Source organism: Lupinus angustifolius, chromosome LG01, assembly GCF_001865875.1.
Source record: "Lupinus angustifolius cultivar Tanjil chromosome LG01, LupAngTanjil_v1.0, whole genome shotgun sequence".
Lineage (NCBI taxonomy): Eukaryota > Viridiplantae > Streptophyta > Magnoliopsida > Fabales > Fabaceae > Lupinus > Lupinus angustifolius.
Window position 1 is genome coordinate 33,061,514 of NC_032009.1, and position 26,357 is coordinate 33,087,870.

At 29.2% G+C, this 26,357-nt stretch overlaps 2 protein-coding genes across 2 annotated transcripts; one reads left to right on the forward strand and one right to left on the reverse strand.

Moving 5' to 3' along the window:
- Positions 8,515-11,832, reverse strand: LOC109361235 (ras-related protein RABH1e-like). Its single transcript, XM_019606627.1, has 6 exons — positions 11,519-11,832; positions 10,537-10,607; positions 10,293-10,381; positions 9,865-9,976; positions 9,155-9,245; positions 8,515-8,915 (listed from the first exon to the last, which is right to left on the reverse strand). Exons 1-6 carry the CDS (start codon positions 11,633-11,635, stop codon positions 8,772-8,774), a joined length of 624 nt encoding a protein of 207 aa, XP_019462172.1. The 5' UTR covers positions 11,636-11,832; the 3' UTR covers positions 8,515-8,771.
- Positions 19,139-23,036, forward strand: LOC109361245 (BTB/POZ domain-containing protein DOT3). Its single transcript, XM_019606640.1, has 6 exons — positions 19,139-19,477; positions 19,616-19,685; positions 20,336-21,234; positions 21,412-21,685; positions 21,793-21,921; positions 22,475-23,036. Exons 1-6 carry the CDS (start codon positions 19,341-19,343, stop codon positions 22,853-22,855), a joined length of 1,890 nt encoding a protein of 629 aa, XP_019462185.1. The 5' UTR covers positions 19,139-19,340; the 3' UTR covers positions 22,856-23,036.

The following is a 26,357-nucleotide window of genomic DNA, read 5'->3' on the forward strand; positions in this document are numbered from 1 at the left end:
ATTATATAGATAGATTAATGTAAAGAAATAATTTGAATGTGAAAAATGATTTCAAGTTCATCTATTATTCAATGACTATTACTTTTTAACATAACAAAACATAGATGTTGTAAACACTCAATTTTAGTGGGGTAGCGACATGAACCAATCACTAATTAATATTAAATTATTATTAGCATATAAAATATATAATTTATAAAAAGTATGAAGAAAAATATATGAGGAGGAGGTGACATGTGGCATGAAGGAAAAAATGTAAGGAGAAAGTGACATGTGGCATGATGGAATGAGAAAGTGACATGTGGCATGAGGAAATGAGAAAGTGACATGTGGCATGAGGGAAGAAGAAAGTGACATGTGGCATGAGAGAGTTTCTTTTATTATATTGTTAATAGATATTGAAATATGTCATCACGTCTACATTTAAATAAGTTAATATTTGTACTTTTAATTAGACTATTCTAACCTTAACAATTAAATTATATTTTTATATTAATATTACATATGTATAATATTACTTATATTAAAATTGTATAATATGAACATACTACATAATATAACTAAATAGGTCAACATGTTAGGCTTAGCAGGCCTTTTGGATGGCCTACGGCCTGACATGTTAAAGTAAATAGGCTTTTCGAAAAGCATGAGGTTGATCTGTTTATGAAAAAGCTTGGTCTAGCCTAACCTGTTATAGGCCAGGTAATAGATCGCTAATAGGCGGTCTGACCCGTTTCTACTCTTAAGTAGAGCCTTATATCACTAGACCAACACCCTGTTGATACGTAGTTATCTAAGTAAATGTCTTGGATATGAGACTAATCTCTTTCAAAATAAATGTCACTATAACGTTTTGTTTTGGATGAGAATGAAATAGATAACTTTAGAAAGTCATTCCCTTGTTTTGGAGTCTACTATCTATATAAGAATGCAATGGGTTGATATTATTACCATAAAGGAAATCTTCAAATCTTGACACTTAGATTTTTAGGGGGTAAAACTGTAATTGCAAATTTACTTTTCAATAAAAAAACATTAAATTTTTCCATTTTATTTATTATATAATTTGACTAAAATGTACATCTTCTTTTTCAAGTGTCTTAAATATTAAAGTGTCAACAACGTCATTTAAGCTTACCGTTTAATGTTTTTTTATTCATTTTCAAAATTTGAAACTTACCTAAGTTTAAGGTCTTCTTCATTTTTTTCTTCCTCAAATTTTTTTTCTTCATGTTAGGCATAATTTCTTCATCCGTGAAAACGATCAATAAATTCTTCATTCACATGTATAACTTTTTCTTACAACTTCTTATATTTTTATTATCTCACTCACCAACTTTCTTTATCAACACATCTTATAACTTCACAAGTATGAGTTTTTCTTATAAATTTCTATCATTTCTTGTTATTTACTTCTTCATCCATGAAGTTGACCCATGGATTCTAGATTGTGAGGTATGATTTCTCCTCGTAACTTATTTCGAACTCCTTGGTGTTATCATGGGTATGCATGTTATTTTGGTGTTATTAAAAACATTTTTAGTCAATCAAACTTATTTGTTATTTTTTTAGTTCAACATTTATTAAAAAGATATTTTTTTAGCTAAAAAGTTAACATTTTTTGCTCCATGAAAATTTTATCTTGCTTTATTTTGGTGTTATTAAAAAAAAATTTAGTCAATCAAACTTATTTGTTGTTTTTTAGTTCAACATTTATTAAAAATATATATTTTTAACTAAAAGCTTAACATTTTTTGCTCCATTAAAATTTTATCTTGCATTTTTTTTTGGGTATTTTGGTGTTTTCTTGGATATGCATGTTACTTTGGTGTTGTTGATAACATTTTTAGTTGTATCAAACTTATTTGTTAATTTTTTAGTTCAACATTTGGTAAAAACATAACATTTTTACCTGAAAAGTTAACATTTTTGGCATTTTTATTTCATGAAGCTTATTTCCTACTTTTTGAGTTCAACATAACAATTTTGGAATGATTTCCCATTACAACTTATTTGGAACTTTTGTGTTATTTTGGGTATGTATGTTTTTTGAGTCTTTTGTTTCTCACAATGAATTTATTTTTATCAATTTCACTGTATCAATCTTTTTTCTTACTTTTTTAGTTCAAAATTTACTAACCAAATTATGAGCTTTCAAATACCAACCACATGATGATAATTATATGATATGATAATGAGCTTTCTACTTTTGTATTTTATGCGTTTATTAAGATGAAGACTTTACATTTTCTCATATACACTGCACTTCATTTTGCCATGACATGGTCATATTCCACTTTCCATTTCCACCCCTAATAATGAGCACTATTAGGCAATCAACTATTAAAACTTTGTAGGTATGTTCCTATCTTTCTCCTAAATATTTATTTTAACTTGCCATTCATCCAGGAGAGGTAACATATGTAAGAGGATATATACAAGGAGGAGGTACGAAGAGAAATGATGTTGATGCTACGAAGATATATACAAGCAGGAGGTAATGCTAATATCAAGTTGATTATATAATATACTACCAGTGATCAAGGAATAACTATACATATGGAAATATGTTTCATGATTGCTATGTCGAGAATTTTATCAATCAAGTAATAAATGGATGATCTCGATTGAAATACACATAGAATGTATTCATTACGCTTTATGTGGTCGAGGCACATGTCGCACAACTTAACCAACTCCTCATAGATTAACTTTAGTTTATTTATTTTTCATTTGTCAAAAGGAAAGAGATTTGGAACCATTCAATTGACTTTATGAATAGATCAACAAACCTCAGTTTTATAATTGGTTGATGTCTCTAAATCCTTTTTAATGTGATCTATGATCCTTAAATTATAATGTTCGAAGAACTTTGGTGTACTATAGGAGATTCAATTGGAAAATTGAAGCTAATAGCAATAAGTAGTGCCTCCAACCTTTTCTAATGTTTAAAGAGTCCAAGTAATACATTCCAGTAAATTCTTAGCCTCTAGGTTATATCCTTTTGAGGTAAGGATTTTACTATGGAAATGATCCAGGTTAACTTACTGAATAATTAGGATTCAACAATATCGTGTATGAATAAATTGTTCTTTATTATGAAACACAATCTTCAAAGCTTCAACTTATGGTAGGTGAGTCCTTTTTTTTTTTGCACTATTCAATAGTTTGAAAATTAAATTTTTTAAGAAGCTAAATTTTGTTTCTTGTTCTTTTAACAAATCCAACTTTCTAATATATAAAATTAAGTTGGATGATCGTCCGATGAGTGGAGATATCGGGTAAGGAGCAACAAAGGAATCAATTTCCTTTGTTCTTCAATTGGCTAAAGCAAAAGAAAGACCTTCAGGTTTGTATTTATAATTCAACATATGGTCCTTCAAATGCTTCAAGGTTTATCTCTTAATGTTTCACTCCTTTTACATTATAGGTTTTCTTCAACTTGCTGGAGGAACTAATGCTCACACAATTGATGGATTGAAGAAAGATGAACTTTTTTAATCAACATCTTCAGCAATCAGCTCATCTAATTCATCACATGCTTTAATTGGAGGTATAACTTACGATGACTACACATGAAAGATAACATATATTATAGATAACATATATTATAACATTTAGAAACATGTAAGAACATAATGAAACATATAATGTGTTATGTTTTATAGATATTCTTGAGAATAATTAGTTTTCTATGTCCTAAGAGAATCGTGTGTTGAGACTTTATTCTGGACACATATGTAAGGAACAAATAAAATTTGATAACAATTAATATTTTATTATTCATTGATCAATAAACCTACGTCTTTCGACATCTATTCTTTTCTTCACATCAATATCATCTAAGTAAGTTTTGAATTCTCTTCCCTCAATACTTGCTATTTGTTTATCCAATTTTATGCTTATGCTTCTATAAAAAGTTTTATATGTTACTAAATATATTTAAAAAGGTAGGTTCATCTCTAACTATGCTATATTTACTCTTAATATTCACTGAAATCTAACTATGAACATGTAACTCACAATCATTTAAGCAAAATTTGTTGGAGCCAAGAGAATCATACACTACAACCTACATTTGGAGACTATGCTCAATGTATGTACTCTTTCATATTATGATGCATACGATGTACACTATATTTATATTTCATCAACAATAAGTTTACTATTTTCCTTATGGTCATATTATCACATACTTAAGTTCATTATATATTGTTGAATTTTTATTTTAGACTACCACTTTTGTTTTGTTTTTGACAATGTTACGGTTAAGCATTAATTATGTTCTTTATTTTACCTATGCTATGTCTTCCTCTTCCAAATTTTGTTATGTATTAATTCCTCTTACAAAAATTAAAATCATGCTATACTTATATTTAAGTTGTTACACTACCAATTACGTTCTATTTTTTACAATGCTATTGTTAAGCATAAACAATGTTCTTTGTTTTATCTATGTTATGTATTCCTCTTACGAATTTTGTTATGTATTAATTTCTCTTATGAATAATAAAATCATGCTATACATTTACTTAAATGGCAAAAAAAATTAATTGCTATTTTTTAATATCTTTTGAAGAGTTTACAAATGGAATGTAATAAGGTTGTCTTGATGTTTTGAAGTTGTATGCTTGGAGTCAACACTCAACCCAACTTGTATTGAAGTATTAATCATACTTTAGATTGTTATTGATTGTTCTATGCCAAGTATATGTTGGAGGAGAGTAGTATGCTACTACCTTGAGTTAATACTCATTAATCCATTAAAGCCAAAATAACTATTGAAGAACAAATATATGCAAATTTCTTTTTACCCCAAAGAGACACTTTGTAATAGGGTTGAGTATGAGCCGGATTGGGACAAGTTAAAGTTTATCCTTATCCGACCTTAAATATTGGTCGGGTCACTTTTTTGAACACGGACCTGACCCTAGACACGAAGTTAACCCGACCCTAAATAATGACTGAGACAACCTTTAAACTCAGCCTGACCCTAAACTCGATTAAATTAATGCATACTCATTTTAGATAAAGATTTCTCAATATTATTTATTAGTATGAATATATAGTTTGACATATAAAATGATATATGTCTATATATTATTAATCATGTATATATTATGAAAAAATTAAAGAATAAATGATACTTTCGAGCAAAAGAGTATCATTACTCTATACACATTTGAGTAGAAACACATACAAACATGATGAATTAGTGACCATAAGACGAGACGGGCTGAGTCATGCTTGGTCCCTACCCGACCCTAAAATTGAACCCGAACCCGGTCATAGACCCGATAAGACCCAACCATATTCGGATCTGATCATAATCAGGTCGTGACAGGTGAGCAGGTAGAGTCCGATCCTGCTCACCCCTACTTTGTAATTCCTTTCAGAATATGTAAAAACAACTTTAAGAATTACAAAAATTGTAGCCCATTAAGTTTATAATGTCAGTGGCACTCAATTAATCAACTTATATATACCCATGTTGGGTAGAATCTCACTTGCATATGATCACAATTTGCCAACAATTTTGTCAACTAAAGAGTGACAATGAAAATTAAAAAACTGAAAACCTATAATATTATTCATCATTCTTTATACCTTCAAAATAGATACTTGACTTACTTGGATTAGCATCCAAAACAATATTCATAGAAAATTCGTTGAATGCATTCATGATAATCTAGACATAGCAGTATTCATAGGGTATGTAAACATGTTTAATATTAGTTCAACAATTCATAGCACTTTAAACAACACATAACATGATTTAAGTCAATGTTTATTTACTTATATGTCTATACCAACATTGAAGGAAAAATCTTAGCAAGTAGTTTTTTTAGCAAATAATATGTATTTACTTTTTGGTTAAGTCACTCGCATATAAATAGTACAGATTATCAATAAATTTCTATTTTTTAGCCTCACAATATTACTTTAAAGCTATGGCTATGTTTTTTTTATCTCAATCTTTTATTCATTTTAGCTTAGGATTAAACATGGTTTTTTCTCATTGATAAGGATTGCTAGGAACCTTATCATTTATTTATTTTATACTTCTACCTATTGTATAGTTGACTAACTCAATACAATGAAAAACTCAAATGTGTAAAAGACTATTTATGCTTCATACAATTTTAGTGCGAACAGATTAATAAATAACAAATATTAGTTATTTGGTCCTTTTTAAGTTACAATTGTAGACTTTAAAAGATAAGTAAAATCATTTTGTGCATTCTCTAAGAAATGATCATAAGGATGTATGTGATGCTATTTTTATAATGCTTTTATATACTTTAGCTATACTTATATTCTTAATTTTTTTAGTTTGCACTTCTACAAGTTGTATGGTTGATTACCTCAAATTGGTTACTTTAATAATTTATCACTTAAAATTGTTGATCTCGAGTTTTTATACCTTTATATTCTACAATTTTTACTTACATAGAGCTAGGATGAAGCGACCCGTGCAAATTTTCTTAAATACATGCTATTTGTTTATGCTCTTTTAGGTCTCTTTCTAAGTACTGTTATTAATCTATACATGTATAAATACTTGGTAAATGGAGTTTTTCTCTCCATTTTAACTATTTTTCCTAGTACATCATTCATCAACAACTATTTTTCTCTTTGAAACTTTTCTTCGTAACAATTCTTTTTTTATTTAATATAACAGGTTCGACACAATCTCATTCATCAACAACTATACATCAACAATCAAATATATAAACATCATCTTTCATGAGGTAACCCTAAATAATATTTTCATGAACAAATTATGCTTTCATTTTTTAAATAAATTCATGCAAAATACATTATCACCCGTGCGAATGCTCACGAGTATCCTACTAGTTGGATAAAAGAAAGTGAAAGGTTTTGAAGGGTTCATAGAGTCCTCTAAAACCCTCTATATCCTTATTTTCATAGTTCCCATAATTTGGAGTTTTCAATAGAGACAAAATTTGAAAATAACTAAATGTTTTTAATAAAATTATATAATTATATTTTTGTATATTTTCATTGTTAATTACATTTTTAAAGAAAAATAAAAAATATTTTTACATTATTATTACTTCACTCATTTCCCATTTACATTTAACAATCCCAAACAATAGAGAGAATTGTCTTCCTTTCCCCTTACCTTCCTCATTCATCCTTGCCCCTTATTCCTCTCCTTCCATTTCTCTCACAACTAATATTGTAAAACCTGAGCCGGACGTCAAACCGAAAGTGGTCTCATATTATGTTTAAACGCTTAAACTGTTTGGTATGATCGGGTAATTTCATACATAATTAATAATTTTTATCTATAAATATATAATTATATATGATTGAAGTCTTTTATATAATTATTAATCATGTATAATTACATTTAAGTAACATCTCTTCATTTTTTTTGGACTGAAGTAAAACAAAAGGTTAGAGTATTGTTCAAGTTTTTTAATTTTTAAGTGAACCGTTTGGTTTACTTCATTGGTTAATCCAGTTTAACCGAGTTTAATACAGTCGAACCAGAATTTCTCTGGTTCAAAGTGGTCCAATCCTCACTCGGTTAAGACGGTAAATCATAGTCGTTTTCAAGTTCGGTCAGCAGTCAAACCGATCGGGCCGTCTAGTACGGTCATGTTCTCATAATATTGCTCATAACTTCCAAACAAACCCTAAAAGAATCATCATAGTTAAGATATTATAAAAATAACAAATCAACACTATAATTTAGATATTAGATAAAAATTGTAGATTGAAAATAAAATAAGATATCGGTGAGAGATAAAGGTAAGTGTATTAATATTAGATATGATGTTAAAATTTTGATATTCAAGTAATAGAACTCAAGATTTTAATATATTTTAGATTGAATATGATTGAATGTTGGTAAATAATTTGTCTATGTATATGTATTACCAAAACATTGAACAATGTTGACTGGACTCAATTTAGATTATATCCAAAATAATTTCTATATACTTACTCTCACGTCAAATATTTGTTATTTATATTTAGTATAATAAGTAAAATCAAATCAAAACTATATTTATGAATTCTACCCTTCATTATTATTAACCATGTTTTTTGGTATGGCCATATTATGAGAAACTAGCTTTTATTTATACTTCAAGTTTTTACCATATCTTTCAGTAGATTCATTAAAACGAAGGCACTTGTTTGTTAAGCCTGGGTATGTTACACTAGGCAGTTATGTTTTAGATACGCTCACGGATTCCCAAAGAAAGAAGTGAAGGTGGACTTGAGGTTGGAGGCTTTATATCTCTGGCCTTGTGTACACATGCGTTTCTTCAGGGATTAATATACACAATAAATGTGAAGACAATTTAGACTTTCATATAGAACCAAGAATGCGTTGATCTAGTGGTGTAAGGTCGCACTGAATCAACATATATTGTGTTGGGCCAAAGATTCAATTCCTCATATAACACTTGTTAGGAGAATCACACGCCGAAAGAGATTAGTTCTTTACCAATAGGACGAAGAGATACATTAGTTATGAAAAAAAGACTTTCATATAGCAGCCTGTTTATTAATTGTTTTCTTTCATCAAGGGTCTAGTTTGTATAACAAATTAATAGAAAACCAAAAGAATACTATCAATCATACATCAAAACCATTACTGCAATTTGTCTCCCTCATGAAGTAAAGTGAAGGATCATTGGTATGAAAGCATGTTTCCTCCACCTTCATCTTTCCATTTAAGAAACCATTGTAAGTGAAAAGACATACATGGGCTCTTTTGAGAATAGTCTTCTCTAGCATGCACAACCTCCTCCTTGCTGCTCTGAATTGGATGAATTCACTGTGGGTTTTAAATTTACATCAACCATGTCTTCCTGTTTTGTAGAAGAAAGAGTTTCCATTCCGGGTAAGGCAGCAGCGATCTTACGAAACAAAGGCTGCAATTTTGAATTGACAGATGACATTAAGGGACTCAAGCAGACAAGAACTAAGGTTTGAAATGAAATAAACTTGAGAAACAAAGATAATTGCTCATGAATTTGAAGTTTCTAGATGAGATATATTTTATGTAAAAGCAACAGGGAATAGCACCAGGATAAGGAACACAAGCAGTTCAGAAGCTTGTTCTAATAAACCAAAAATAAGGGGTTGACTTGGAGAATTTATTAATTTTCACCTTGATATTGAAGCCTGCTTTTGCACTGGTTTCTATAAACATGATTCCGAACTCACGGGATTTGGCATCTCCTTCCTCTATGGAAACTTGCCTGTTTAAATATTACAATAGCCTTTAAAAAAACTAGTAGATTATAAACATCCAAATATTTGAGCTGCAAATGCAAAGTGCAAGCTATCTCGTGAATGGATTAACTATGTTTCTGCTACTTGTAACAACTAATGATTCAAATCCTGAAATGATTTTTTATTTTGGCCATTCTAAAACGACAATTAGTCTACCAGACATACTTCTACAGTTGAAGGATAAAAATAAATGGAAAAACAATACTAGATGTGAACTTCCCTGTAAATATGGCCTTTGATATGATAATAAACAATAGTTTTAGTAAACACCTCAGAATTCTTGGTGTTGTTTAATCTATTTATTACTAAATTGATCGCATCCTATCATTTTCAAAGAAATTCATTAATCAACCAATTTGGCTGTTAGGCACTAAGGCTAGACTTATAGAGTTACCAAAAAGAACATGATAAAATATAAGTTCTATGTAAGGCCAATTATTCGGGGAACTAAACAAGACATATTGCAACACAATATGGAAACTCCTTATGATAATAAACAAAAACTAGAGCATATCAAGTCAGCAAAACGCTCACGAACATGGCATATTTAAAAAGAATTCATATAAACCAAATTTAGTAACTAACCTTTTGTCAACAAGATCAGTTTTGTTTCCAACCAAGACTATAATAACATCACTTCCCCGTTCTTGTCGTACCTCCTCAACCCATTTGCTAGTGTTCAGAAATGATTGCCTGTCTGCATGGAAGCAACTCAGTAAGGATTAAGGAATTCAAATTAATTATATATTTCTGCTATGTAGAGCACCAATGTGCATGCGAGCACACATACATGGAGGGAGAAAGATGTTTTCATAATAACACAATGTATTTTAGAAAAATAAGACCAGAGCAGTCACTAAAACACCTACATATCAAAGAACCACTCAAATATCACAACCTTTTTCTGAGCCACATGATCAAATATCTTAGAAAACATATGTCATGAGAATATATGTAAATATCAGGATAGAAATTAGCTAATGAAAGTGGAATGAAGGCAATATAAAACTCACTAGCTACATCATATACAATAACTGCAACAGAAGAATCTCTTATGTAGCTTGGAATAAGACTTCTAAATCTTTCTTGCCCTGCAGTATCCCTGTCAAGTTAAAAGATACTAAGCTCAGAAATCCTACAGAGGGAAATTTTAATTAAAAAATGGCTACACCACCCGTAATGTGTACTTAAAATATAGTTTTTGGAATATAAATAGATTGAGCTTGTAGATATGATCTGAAGAGAACTTCAACCTACCAAAGCTGCAAACGAACTGTTCGATCTTCAAGGTACATTGTTTTTGACAAAAAGTCGATACCAATCGTAGCCTGAAATTTAGATGACCAAAGTTTTTGTCAGCAACCTAGAAATCAAATCTCCATTTTTCAGTTATCTTTTATGGTAACCAACATAAACAAGAAGCATTACAAGATGCCAGAAATTTCGTACTCGAATACAAATTTATTTAGATCAAAGTCAAACACAATTATAGTAATCAAGGCTAAAAAATGAATACAACCTCAACTATAGCACTAGACTGACTCAAATCTTTCAGTGTGGTCCTTTTGATCCCGATTCCTGAATGGCCAATGTGACATTGAACTTTTAAACAACTGGTTTTAATTCCTACCATCGGTTTTTTTGCGTGTACCCTTAAAAATATGAGTAAAAATTCGGGGAATGAGTTTTAAATGCAAAACTACAAGGAAACCCCATTCCTCAAATTTAAAGGGGTATCAAACAAAATTAAACACCCATATCATTTAGAACACATTGCAGAATATCTATCTCCTCCATACCTTCCTAATTAGGGTTCACAATATTGCTGTTTTACACTTTTAGCAATATCCACAAACAGAATCACAGCCCCATTTTCCCGCAATTATCTGCAAATGATGATGTAAAATTGCAGCACAACCACAATTTAAAGTTTAAACAATGCTCCTAGATCATAATTAATCACGTTCTCCTAGATCTTAATTAACCACGTGCTCCAAGATCCTAACTAACCACGTGCTTTCATGGATCAACATGTCTCTAAAATCGCAGCACAAATGATCCAGATTTGACACGTAAGAAACATAAACATATATACTGATACACGTAAAATCAATCACAAACACAGATATATTAAAAATTAAAACGCATTGTCGTAAATGATTGATATGAGCGAACAAAAAAGAGATAAATGAATAAAAGTATCATTTGAATGCGTTGAATGAAATTAAGAATGAATAACCTGATAGGTAGTGTCGAATTTGTCATACATGAAGCGTGTGATGATGCTGGTTTTACCAACAGATTGATCACCAAGGAAAACCAGCTTATATTTAGCGAGAGGAGAAACCGTTGCCATTTTCTTATTATTTCACAAATCACGAACCTCTTTCTTCTCAGATTGATACAATTTCAGATCTGAATCTCATAACTTCTCAAGGTTGAGAGAGAGAGAGAAGAAGAAGAAGAAGAAAGAGACAAATTGAGGGAAATGAATAATCGCCAAATGAAACGCTGTATTTTCGAATACATATGGCAGCAGAAACCGCCAACTACAACGTGGATCGCATCACCCAAACCTTTCAACTTTTTTCTCTCACCTATTTTTTTTTATTCTTTTTATTACAATAAAGATTTAATATGTATATGACAATATTTTTTTGGATAATGTGCTAGTAATGTAAAAAAAATTCATTAACAGTACATAGATTTTAAACTCTTATAACAAATAGAGTAATAATTGTACCCAAAAAAAGAACTAATAACGTATTTGGAAATTGCATTATTCAACCAACTTCACATTTATTTCAAGTTATTATTTAGTATGATAAATTTGATTGATAAATCAAATTCATTAAATTAGAGTTAAAATTAAATTAGTAAATTGAACTTGGGTTAAATATCGTTTAACGTGGTAAGTTAATAAGCATATTCGATTATATATAATTACAATTTAAATTCATAAATAAGTTGGCGAAATTTGTAAAACCAAGTTGTGTTGGTGGAAGACTAAGTATATATTTTCTCAATATACCACCCATTTTTATTTCAAATTGTCACAAATCAGTAATCACACCGTTTTAAACTGCTAATCTAAACGATTTCACAATGGCATATTACCGAAATAAAATAATTTCAATGGCCAAATATTCACTTTATCCTTTATTTTAGCTTTTGCCTTCACTCTCAATGCACTTCATATATCTACTATACCTCTATCTATATATTGAAATGGTTTAGAAATATATTATGCAAGTGTATATTTAAAAGTAATTTTAGCCAATGATAAATAAAACAACTTTTTTGGTTACCTATTGAAACAATATTTATTACAACAATCACAATTCATGTAAAATTTTCAAATGTAAATTTGTTACCAAAAGCTCAATTTTAACTAAAATTATGCTTACAAAATTAAGTATACAAAGGTTCAGCTAGCCTAACACCCACATGCCTCCCTTTCTTCTGGCATTAATCAGTGTATCGTGCCATAACCAGTGGGTCGAAGCAAAATCTTCACAAACAGATACATGTGCATTCTTTTTTAATATATCTGCATTTTTTATTTGGTTACATGCACACCTGCATTTTTTATTGTGTAATAGCTATACACTCTGACATATAAAGATCTATACATATTTAATATATTATTCACCATTTATTTGTATTGCTTTTAATTAAGAATCAATAACTTTGTTGGACAATGCTTTGACAATATAAAAAAATCTCACACTTACCACACATCTTTTTCTCTTCTTTTTTTGGTTACATGTAGATTTACATTTTTTATTATCTTCTTATATTTTTCTGGTGAATGAATCAGCGACTATATGATGTCCAACTTCCAAGTATGGTGATAACTGATAACCTTCCAATCAAGCTTTATGAGATTATGACCATATTAATGAAACACAAAAAAATATTCCTAAAAATTTCATCATTAAATATAAGATTCAAATGCGGGTCCATGAAAGATTGAAGGCCAAGAGCATGTTTGTGCTTGCGGTAGTCGAAGCTTCAGAGGATGGAAGGCCAGTGATGTCCCACACTGAACATATTCTAGCTTGTACTTGGTTGGAAACGGGTATAAGGTTTGTTTTCGGATGGGGATTACATGTCTCATTCATGTTTTATTGTGTCCCAAATCAATTAGAAATTTTGATTTAATTAAAATGAAAAATTGTAAAAATAAAAATTAATATTTCAATGTCATTTTGTTAATTTTGATTGATTTGAAACATGAAGATAGAAAAATTCTGAATCAAAGTATCTTTGTCCTTGTTTTGCATCGACTCTTCTTGGGTCATGTATGTCATTTGCTTGCGGCATGTTGTTTGGACTCATTTAAGGATTTAGTTGGTAAGTCACAATGGTAAGGAACTAACTTAGTGCCTGTTTGTTTTGTGAAAACATTTCATTTTTTCATTTTTTATTTCTATTTCCTGAAAATAGTTTTCAATTCCATGAAATGAAAATGTGAAAACATGTTTGGTTACATATGACATTTTATTTTTCCAGAAAATGGAAAAGATAAAAATTTGTTTGTTTTATATGTTTCTAATGTGTTTCCAATAATATTAATTTTATTTCAGAGTTAATGATGATTAAAAATTAATAATAAATAATGCAATGACAATATAAAAATTATTGCACATTTGATGTATACATATTTTTCTCTTTATCTATATGTATATGTTACATAAAGTGGTAACTGTATACGTCAGATTATTTCTAATCATATCCAGTAACGATGGCAACATAAAAAAATACTTTATGTTAATACAAAATATATCTATATATTTTACAAATATGAAACTAAACTAGAAACTATATCTTTAAGAAAGGAAGAAGAAAGGTCATAACTACAACACTAAAGAGAACAACCAAAATAGACCAAGTCCTAGATATTTGTGGAGAAAATACTAGCAAGTCTTTTTTGATCGATAATACCAAAAAGTTTAAAGTATAATAAGAGAGTCTCTTTTCTTAATAGAAAAGAAAATGTGATTTTTTAGGAGAATAGGAATTAGCGAAAGGAAAATAACTGAAAATTTAATTAAAAAAGATTAAAAAATATATGTACCAATAGTATACAAATTTTATACATTGTCACAACATTATTCATCTTTCATATTTAATCATCGTTTACTCTTTTCAAAAATTAACTAAATTAAATGATGAATAATATAATAAATATATATAAATCTTTATACTGATGGTGCATATATATTACACTAATAAAAAAAGAATAGATGGTAAAGTCTATCAAATATTAATAATCATAACATAAATATTCATAACATTATGGAGAAATTAAAAAGATAAAACTTATATATGAGTATCCATTTGTAAATAAAAGAATTAAAAAATATACTAACAAGAAAAAATGTTTGACTACTTCAACAAGGTTACGTGTAATAGCAATTAAATAATTTGAATGCAAGATTCATAGTAAATGAGAGATAACATGAATTGAAGAGGTAATGGAGTCTTATTTCCAATGTTTCAAGCGAAAACAGTAGAAACATGATTTTTACGTTTTCAAATTTTTATTATTTTTAAGAAATATTTCCAAAAAACAAAAATGTAAAGATATTATCAAACACATTTTCAATTGTATTTTTCATTTTCAATGAAAATGAAAATAGGAAAGGGGTAAACCAAACATGTTCGTAGTGATTCTATCTTTATTATTATGTTTTCCCTTATATATGAAATTAAATTTATGAGAATATATTTTAAAATTGGTAATAAAAATATGTATTTATTGTATATTGATAATATATGATTAATTACATAAGTCATCTTTAATTTTCTACACCTATAAAACCTCATGTTTTGTTTTTTTACAAACATTATATTTACAAACATTATATTGACAAACAAAAAATACAATAACCGTAACGATGTAACAAAGTTAAACAAAATATGATATATGTAGAAACATGTTCAAATAGTATATGAGTGAATACATTTTCATTATTTTTAAAATGAATTATAATTTGTACAATTCTATCAAAACTCGGACGATATTAATATAAGTTAGTAATAATATATCATAATAATTTATCTCTGGACGCGTGGAGAGAAAAAGATCTAAAAGCTTTTCATCACATTTCAGGAACAAAAACGGGTCATGATTAAAGAAACATTGTTTTTAATTTATTTTTTATGATTTATAAGTAGGAAATATATGTAAAACATGCAACACGTATGATCTTGTGAACCACACCAATTCTGTGGTCAAAGGTGAACAAATCGTGGCCCAAATCCTTCTCAATAAACATTCTTCAATCCTTATCAAATGAATGCTTTGTTTACAGGCACAGTTACAAAGAACCAGGATCTTCTCAAGAACAGAAGAGGGAAGTTCTTGCATGAACTTTTCTATTTACTATATAACAAAAAAAACTTCTATAGGAACACATGTCAATACTTTATGCAAAGTTTGGTTCCAGGGACACATGTTAATACCTCATGCAAAGTTTCTCCTCCAAAAGCTCATCACCTCTTACTATACAATCTTACACATGATTAAAACTATCTTTTACTATTTGTTTAAAAATATAAACATAATGACTCATTAAATAAATAATAAATATATAACAAAAAAAACTCATAGGGATACATGTCAATACCTTATGCAAAGTTTTCTTCTTAGGGACACATGTCAGTGCCTCATGCAAAATTTCCCCTCCAAAATTTCATCACCTCATATTATACAACCTTACACACATGATTAAAATTATCTTTTACTATTTGTTTAAAAATATAAACATAATGACTCATTAAATAAATATATAACAAAAAAACTTCATAGGGACATACCTTATACAAAGTTTTCTTCTTAGGGACACATGTCAATACCTCATGCAAAGTTTCCCCTCCAAAAGCTCTTCATCTCTTACTATACAACCTTATACACACGATTAAAACTATCTTTTGTTATTTGTTTAAAAATAAAAACATAATGACTTATTAAATAAATAATAAAGGAGAGACAAAATGTTGTGTAGTTTTTCTCACAATTGTTCTGGTTGCAGTTTTCTTAGGATGTCTTTTCCTTTCTCAACACATTTATTATCTTCAACTCTCAAACTCACTTACAACTATTTTTTAATTTATGTTTCTGTTAGCAGTCGGTTGATATACTTTATATTATTTTGTCAAATTGTGATCAACAAATTTATCATCTTCAACTTTTAAAACCAACTCATAAGTATGATATAACTCAAATTGTGATCAACTTTTATTTTTATATTATTTCAATTTTTTCTTCATTTGTGGTAGATATAACTTCTTCATNAACTCATAAGTATGATATAACTCAAATTGTGATCAACTTTTATTTTTATATTATTTCAATTTTTTCTTCATTTGTGGTAGATATAACTTCTTTATCATATAAATTTCACATATTTTATTTAACAAATCTATTATCTTCTACTCTCTCAAATTCACTCACATGTATGGAAATTGGTTGACTGTTACTAGAAAGGAGAAGAAGATTTCTAAGAAACAATATGTCAATATTAATGAAATTAATATTCGGAGAAATATATTATCATATCATAATAGCTCATCAAATTATCCCTTATAAAAAATAAGATAAAACAATAGTAGTAAAATTAATACACAAATGTTTGAAATATTATTAGTATATTTCAAGCTATAAATTAATACAGGTACACATAAGATCAATTATAAAATCAAGAAATTGTATATAAATTGAATACTATAAAATATAATGAGTGACAATTTGAAATAAATATAATAATAGTCTTACTTTTATTATAATTATTGAAAAACTATGTCCTTGATTTGATTTTGATTATATTGTGATTACATAATTGATTCTTTTACCTCTACTTTCTTAAAAATAATCATAAGATTTACAAAGTTGTATGTATTATAACGGATATTCGATTTATATTTTGTTTTACTTATTTTTATTCTTCAATTTTAGGCAACACTCATTATAAATATATTTTGTTTCAGATTTAGTGTTTGCTTCTAATATTACAATGTTACTTTTACAATATTAAGATAGTAATAATGATAAGTATAACATAAATAGAATATTAAAGATATTAAATTAAGAAGATTAAAAATATTAACAATTTTTGAATATATATTAGTATAACATATGAGAATATAACGAATGAGAATTTTCAAAATATTTAATTACTATCATTATATTATTTAATTAAAAGATAACAATAATAGATATATTCATGGAAAATATATGTATTTTAATTAGGAATATATGAGAATAACAAATCAATTATTAGACTATTTTTATTATTTTGATAAAAATTATCAGAAAAAATATCCTGTCAAATCGCAACTTAATGTGTTTTTCAAATAGATTACAAAAAATATCACATCCTAATAGCTTATCAAATCATATGGTATAAAAAATAAGATAAGACAATAATAGTAAAATAATACACAAAGATTTGAAACATTATTAGTATATTCGAAACTACAAATTAATGTAAACAATAACATGTTGTACATTGAATTATCCACAACATATGAATTTAATAATACATATGAATTAACTTAATTCCAACAATAAAAATATTAATTCAAATATGTATATTATAAAAATGATAGACTTAATAGAAAAACATGTATAGTATAATATTACGGTTGTATAGAAAAATATATCTTCCAAATAACAAAAATGAATCTTTAATTTATGAGTTATTTTCATACAATGTTTATTAGCTAAAACATAATCAAATAAATAACATTTAATTATACTATATTTGAATGCTAAAAATATATTCAAATATTTATACATAATGAACATAATCTAAAATAAAAATAAGCATTCAAGAGATATGCTAAAAATCCTTATGACTTTATATGGTACCTATAAATGTAATCACAAAAAATATGATGCAATAAAAAGTCTTTATATTTATAATTTTATATATAGAATATAGAGGTGAGATATTATCCAATACAATTTGAATTTTATTTATTGAGTTATTTTAGAATGAAATACTTTCTATAATTATACTTTCACAAATCAATGCTTATACAAATGCATATATAAATGTTAATATTATACATATACTTATTTATTGAGTTATTTAGAATCAAATACTTTTTTACAATTATACTTTCCACAAATCAATGCTTATACAAATGCAGATATAAATGTTAATATTATACATATACCCTCAATAACCAATGTTAATATTGCAACTATATGAATGCAAAAAATATAATGGTTCGATATACGATTTATTGATGTTATAAAATATATGTACATTATTTATGCATTATGCATAAACAAAGAAGCTACTCGTGCAAGTGCACGGGTACACTGCTAGTTTTAGGATAAAAATATATCTTCATATAAATTAAATGATACAAGTGTGATTATCTTTTATTTTTTCTTTGTTTTTCCAAATATACAAATAATTTCATTAAAAGAAAGAACATAAAGTCACTTAATCAAATAAAATCATATACCAAAGATTAAAAAATATGGATCACATCATATAATAAGACCAAAACATCTCTCTTGTAATAGCCTAGACAACCACATTAGCTTGTGGTTGTTGCCAGCATTGGCTACAACAATAGGCACATCATTCAAAGCACTGATTGCCATGTGTGTAGTTGGCCTCACTTAAAATAATTACGACATATAATTCCTATTAATGAGACTCCTCTTCAATAATGGAGAGACAAATATTCTTAAAATACAAAGAAAAAGTAAAACATAATAACATTTGTATTCTTTTATTTTATGATAAGATTATACTTTTATCCTTACAATTAAAGGAAAAAAAAAGAGAACTTCTATCTCGAATAATGGAGAAGATCTTGTTCCAATTCCTATATATCATTTTGTTAAGGTTGGCAGACTAGAAGGAAAGAAACAACCCAACAACCATCTTAACTACAGTCCTACACTGACCACAGACTCAATTCTCAGCATTAATTTGGACAACACCATGGCTTTCATATATAATTTTTGTCATCAACATGAAGTGTCTATCCTAATAAGCATACTGCAGCCTGAAGGTATCTAAAGAATCATCATGAATTCTCTTCAAGTGACCCAAGTACAAGACACTGGAACTCACATTGATGGCATTGATAAAGTTTCAGATAAAAGCATTGTAATCCCCAACAAACTTGTAACAGTAGCTGATAGCTTCAGAGGAGATCAATCATGGTACATATAGAAATATGATCCTTTAAAGTAGGTAGCTAAAAAACTAGTAGTAACAATATCTATAAGTCTAAATTTCATTTGTTGCTGTTAACTTCTGCTACTTTGTGATTAATTTTTTCCTTGTTTGAGCTTGTGCAGGTTCATTGCTCCTCAAATCCCAACAGACTTATCAATTCAAGTCAAGGAAACCACATATAATGTTCACAAGGTATAGATAAATACCATAAATAAAACCTTACATAAATTGTAGAAAACCATTTACATTTTCCCCTTAGAAGGCAATAAACATATAACAACATAACACTGTCTAACAGTAATCTATTGCAAGACATACATCTCAATGAGTGACACTGATTGGTGTAGAGCACAATTCAATCATAAGGAGCATAAGCACCACTCATTCTTTTTCTTCCTAGTGTGCATCAGCGATTCAAATTGTGGACCGCATCACATGATACAACCACAATATTGCGGTTGCGATGACTGTCACAACTACATCATACAATTGCGATGTGACACGGAATCAACATGATGCAGCCACATCGGACCACAATGCAACTGCATTAAATCACATCAAATTCAAAAATATATTTTTAATCACAAAATAATTCACATCGCAACGACTGCAATAACCGCAATCACAGTATCTCCAATTGCATCCGCAACCGCAATTTAAAACACGTATGTGTATTTTTGTTTTCTGTTTATAAAAGATAATTCCTTTGGAGAAAGAACAGAACATCACACACGGATTAGGAATCCACCTTAAAAGAAAACAAAAATGCAAAAAACAAAGGATACTAATATCAACAGCAACACCTTAATCATTTTGCATGATGGCTACTTTTGATGTAACAGTATCCCTTAATAGCAAAATGTGGCTACATAGGAAGAGTGGAAGTTCAAACTATGATCTCAAATTCCAGCAATGTGCTCAAGCTTGAAAACTTTCCAGGTGAATCTGAAATATTTGAAACAATCCTAAAATTCTGTTATGGCCTCCCTATAGACTTCAACCCAGGCAACATAGCTGCACTAAGATGCGCATCGGAATTTCTAGAAATGACTGAAGAGCAAGAAGATGGAAATCTCATTTCCAAGGCTGAAGCATTCCTCACAATTGTTGTTCTTTCTTCATGGAAAGACACTGTCACTGTTCTGAAATCTTGTGAAACATTGTCTCCATGGGCTGAAAACCTTCAAATAGTTAGAAGATGCTGTGACTCCATTGCTTGGAAGGTTTCTAAAGATGACCTGACAAGTGAGGATGCAACAGATAATCAAGAAAGCTGGTGGTTCAACGATGTGGCCACACTCGGCATCGATCATTTTATGCGGGTCGTTTCAGCAATAAAGGCAAAAGGAAGCAAAGCAAATATCATAGGTAAATGTATTATGCACTATGCCAATAGATGGCTACCAGGAATGGATATGGAATTAGAAGGGCTAAGAGGATATGGGACTGAAAAGAGTAACCTTCAGTTCAGTATTTTTAGTGGAGTGAAGAAAGAAAGCACTGGACATAGCAAGGAGCAAAAGACGATTATCGAAAGCCTAGTTAGCATAATTCCGTCTCAACGAGAAGCCGTCTCGTGTAAATTCTTGTTGAAGATATTAAAAATGGCCATGATGTATTCTGTATCACCAGCTCTTACTTCAGACCTGGAAAAGAGAGTTGGAATGGTGTTGGAAGATGCTGAGGTGAATGATCTTTTAATTCCAAGATATCAGAATGGAGATCAAGGGAAAATGGCCAAGTGAGTATGCTGCCATTTTTTCACACATCAGAATTTGAATTAATTCCAAAAGTTAAATCCAACATAACAACACTCAGCGCCAAAAAGTATAAAAGAACCCAAGAGTTGTGAGAATGATTAGTAACACTAATTTCTATCTTTTAATTCTACTCTTTTTTTCTTTCTTTTTCCATTTAGCATGCCTAATTCATTTGAAGAGTTCACTATGCAAGACATAGATGTAGTGCAAAGAATTGTGGAATACTTCTTGATGCATGAACAACAGCAGATGCAACAGCAACAAAATCATGGAAAATTCAATATTAGTAGGCTCTTGGACAATTACCTAGCTGAAATTGCAAGAGATCCAAATCTTTCGATTACCAAGTTCCAAGTTTTAGCTGAATTGCTACCGGAAAATGCTCGATCATGTGATGATGGTATATATAGAGCCATTGACACCTACCTCAAGGTCATCCATTTACTTATGATTATCTTGTGTTTTGGTTTCCTGTTCTTAGAATTGTAAAGGGATTTCAAAACAAAGTTTTGACATTCTGATTTTAAAAATCTCTACAGACCCATCCTTCATTGACTGATCATGACCGTAGAAGACTGTGCAAACTAATGAACTGTGAGAAACTCTCACTTGATGCATGCATGCATGCTGCACAAAATGAAAGATTGCCTCTAAGAACAGTTGTCCAGGTCAGTTTTCAAAAACTGTCGAACCTAATTTTCGATTATTTCAGCTTCAAGCATGATAAATTAAGAAATGATCATTAAGCATAGATTATGAGTTTCAGATTCTACACAAAAATATGAAGAGATGATCACAATACACAAAAACAGATTTAGCAGCATCTGCTAGAAGTCCATCAAGAAGCACAGCTAAATTAAACATTAGATAGTTTAGGATAAATGATTTTATTCAATCTAAGATGCAGCAAAACAGAAAATGTTGAGATATGAAATAATCTTATGAGATTTAATAGAAAGGGCCAAATATTGCCACCTTTATATGAAAATTGAATTCAACAAAACAGATATGAGAAACTGATTCACATAATGTACATGCCATGTAAGAATATGTCGTAGCACAAGAAAAAATGACGGCCCAGTGCTCGAGGCTTCAACCCAGTGAGGTCGTAGCACAACAAGTTACAATTAAAATCACATAGCATTTTTAGAGCCAATACGATAAAGGTGGTGATTCAGCTTAAAAGTTGTTATCTGAAATGAAAGTATCCAAGACATGCAGGTTCTATTTTCGGAGCACGTAAAAATGAGGACAGCAATGCAAGAAAAAGAGCCAGCACAAAGTGGAATAAACTATGAACAAGATGGAGGCCAGACATCAGCAACAACTATGGACATTAAAACACTCAAAACAGAACTTGAGAAAGTAAAGTCAGACATGTTAGAATTGCAGAATGACTACTTTGAGTTGCAAAAGGAGTATGAAAAGTTGAGCAACAAGCCAAAAAATTCATCAGGGTGGGGTAAGAATTGGCAGAAGATTAAGAACTCCTTTCACACAAAACCAGCCGGAGATGAAATTGGATATGGACAGGATAGGCAGAAGTCACCAAACCCGATTCGACATAGAGGAAACCTCAGAACAAGGTTCTCCATGTCCTGAAGTATTTCAACATAGAATATCATGTAACAAACATTTTCTCCAAGTTACACAATTCTCTGATTTACATATGTTCATAGTACTAGGTTCGTCATAAAAAATGTCTTATAAAATTGGTGCAAAATGATGAATCGTGTACCCAAATGAACCACATACTGTACTCATATACTAAGTAACTACGCATTTTCTAGTAATTTCATATTTGAATCATATTGTTTTAATTTTATCTAGAATTTTTTACTCCAAAGACAAGAAAAGTTCCTTGCACCTTCTACCTTCTCTATATGCAAGAAGTAATATACACTTAAGAAGAAAATGTATTACTTCCCTATGTGAAGGACTAGATTACAGGAAATATGATGTTAGATTAAAGAACTCCTAATCAAATTTTCATTATGCTTGCTTACACTGATTTATTACTCAACAAATTCCTTCTATATTCTAAGCACTCAGTTATTTCATTAATATTGATTCTATGAGTCTTAGTCACACTATTCTTTACTCTATCATCACCTTGTTGTTCTGATCCTTAGTAAGTTTTCGAGATGTGTGTGTCTCTAGTAGTTTTTTTGGGATCAAATTGATATATGCTGAAATTTGTAGAGAACAAAGTGTATATTCACTTTTTTTTCGTATCTAAAACAACTATTAAATTGGTTTCGGGATGTTTGGGGTGAATATGAGTGATAGACGATTTTAAGATTTGGGCGTGGGAAATGGCCAAATGGGAGAGAATATATGCCAATTAAGTAAAAAGGATAATGTGTGAAGTTAGGGTGATTTTTCTATGTTTAGAACTTAAAAGGTGTAAAGAGAGAATGGAAATCAACTTTCTCAAAGCTAGTGAGAAATGAGGTTAAAATGTTAGGTTAATTTTTTACCATGTGTCAAAATTTTATTAAACGAATAGAACTGATAATATGTTTTTCGAATATGTGATTTTCATTAATAAACAAAATTCTTTGATAATGAATGAATTCATTTACATCCCAACACATATTCTCTTAAAATATGAAGAATTAAATTTCTTGTATTATTGGGATGTTTTTGTATGATTCTTAACATGCTATTGTAAGCATAAATTATTTTAAATGATTTGGATATATATTAGTATATTATATAAAATTAAAATAAAAGTATGTTTAGGTGTTGAGTAAGCATTTCAGAGTCCTTTATTTAAGGTCTTCATTGATCTTGTATATGGACTGCTCACAAATTATAATGTTATTTGTAACGTTGTAGTTCATATTTCTTCAGACGGTGACTTCAAAAATTATTACGCTTTTTAGCTCACCATCTCTAGAAATCCTTGTATTCCAATATGCTTCCATGATCGTGTTGTTCGATATTTGGGGTCATTGTTTCAAGACTAGACGAATTTCCAACTAAACATCCATTTTTAAAACGTTTGGGATTGTGGTATTTAATTGGTGGAAGTTATTTGAATTATGAACATTCATCCTTAGTTCTTATTTGGTGCTCATTTTTCTGAGTTTATTATCATTGTGTGTATGGTTATGAGCAATGGTGGATCTTGAACAAAATTTTAAAAGGGGCAATAATATTTTATTACAATTAATTAAATAAATAGAAAAAAATTCAAATTTAAATGGGTAACAATACTAAAAATAAAATATTGTCATTGACATATTAACCTAATCTTATTGCTCATTGAAAGTCATACGATAAAATTTTTGGACAAAATATATATATATATATTATTAATGCATACATAATCTCTTTTATCAAGTGTAAAATTATTATGAAGTCATATTATTATGAGCCGCCACCAACATCTAAATATGCAAGGGAACTTGATTCATTATATATAATTTTTTGAATGACTACACAAGTTGCACTATATTTATTTATTTAGCCACAAATTAAAGAAATATATGAGCTCCCACTAGTATCTCGATAAAGACATCATTTGGGTGTAGGTAAAAAAAGTATATCTGCTCCAAAAAGTGTGTATTTCTATGTGTCACATTTTATAATTTGAAAGTTTAATAATGAAATATCTTTTTGGCTAAATGTACTAAGTGACACATGAAATAACACATTCTGTAGGACAACAAATATGTTTTAGTAGAGAAAAAAGTAAAAAAATATTTTAAGAAAAATAAAAAAAAAAGCCAGGGGGCAACTGCCCCTACCTGTCCCTTCCATGCTCCGCCCCTGGCTATGAGTAACCATAGTTATTATGATTACTTCCTTTAAAGTCTCTTTTGTCCATGTGTTAGGAGTGACTCATGACACATGCTTATTAAAGGTGTTTCTTTTTTTCTCTTCAACTTTTACTACTTCCTTGCTTAAGAAACTTTTGTTGTTTTGAATTTTTTAATCTTTTCCCTTCTCGCTTCATGCTTATCTCCTCATCTAGCATCATTACTTCAAATCTTGTTTCCTTACTTTCTCCTATAATGATTTCATATTATGAGAGTTCAACCAAAGGGAATAATGAGAATTTCAAAATCCTAACTTAAAAGCATGAAAGCTCCTTATAATATAAGAGGATCACCTTGAAACATACTCAAATAAGCAAAGATAGGAAGAGAATAATCTTGTGGAATGAATCTCGATGATAAAGATCTTGTACCCATGCCATAGATATCAGCTAATGTCCTTATCTTTTTCATTAATCACATAATGGATCGAAATCAACAACTTAGTTGGTGTTTTGGTTCGACCTGATGGACGAAGTGAGATCTTGTTGGATCCTGGCTCAGATCGAGCTCGATCTAGGACTTGTTGGATTCGATTAGGTTGTAGACAGAGAGTGAATATGGGCAATAATAAGTTTGGGTGTAGGTCATGTTGGAACGAGGATCATACATGTTTGTTTGGAGTAAAAACACCGAAATAAGAAGGGAAGCGATTGAAGAGGATTAGAATTTGTGTAATTATTGGGTCATAATACATATATGGTGTTTTTTTTTGCTTTTTTTACATGATTATGCTTTCTATTTTAGGAGAAATTTTGACATTTTTTAAAAATAAAATTATTTTACTCATTAAGCAATTTAAATTTCCACACATGTTTTTCTTAAAAAATGGTGTACATCTATTAATGATTTCATAATTCATTAACGAAATTGGAACAGTCCATTAAATGATTTCTTTTAAATTTGAAAACGAAATTATCTGTAATTAAATAGCTTTATGACTACCCATTAGAATCAAGTGAAGACAAAATTGATTTCGTACAACATAAATACTTATATGTGAGTCCATGAAATCACAAAAATGATAGAGATATACTTTCCTGGCAAAAATTATTGCAATACTAATAAACAGATAAAAATAATTATTTGATTTTATAAAATTGTTAAAATGAGTAGAATGCACTTTTTATTATTTTTTAATTTTTTCAGAAATGAATGTAATGTTCATATAGATTTACATGTAATAGTAATTGTTTCATTGATCAAAACAACTTATTAATGTCTCCATCTACATTATCCTTGTATTTTAGTTTTAACACAATAGGCTTTTGATATATATA

What these genes read in the sequence shown, in the direction of transcription:
- LOC109361235 (XM_019606627.1), bottom strand. Translation starts at nt 11,635, where the DNA reads ATGGCAACGGTTTCTCCTCTCGCTAAATATAAGCTGGTTTTCCTTGGT. An exon ending in ACAGTTCGTTTGCAGCTTTG is followed by an intron (nt 10,382 to 10,536) that starts GTAGGTTGAAGT and finishes TTAACTTGACAG; the next exon opens with GGATACTGCAGGGCAAGAAA. An exon ending in AAGCAGGCTTCAATATCAAG is followed by an intron (nt 8,916 to 9,154) that starts GTGAAAATTAAT and finishes TCAAAATTGCAG; the next exon opens with CCTTTGTTTCGTAAGATCGC.
- LOC109361245 (XM_019606640.1), top strand. Translation starts at nt 19,341, where the DNA reads ATGAATTCTCTTCAAGTGACCCAAGTACAAGACACTGGAACTCACATT. An exon ending in GATCAAGGGAAAATGGCCAA is followed by an intron (nt 21,235 to 21,411) that starts GTGAGTATGCTG and finishes TTTTCCATTTAG; the next exon opens with CATGCCTAATTCATTTGAAG. An exon ending in CTCTAAGAACAGTTGTCCAG is followed by an intron (nt 21,922 to 22,474) that starts GTCAGTTTTCAA and finishes CAAGACATGCAG; the next exon opens with GTTCTATTTTCGGAGCACGT.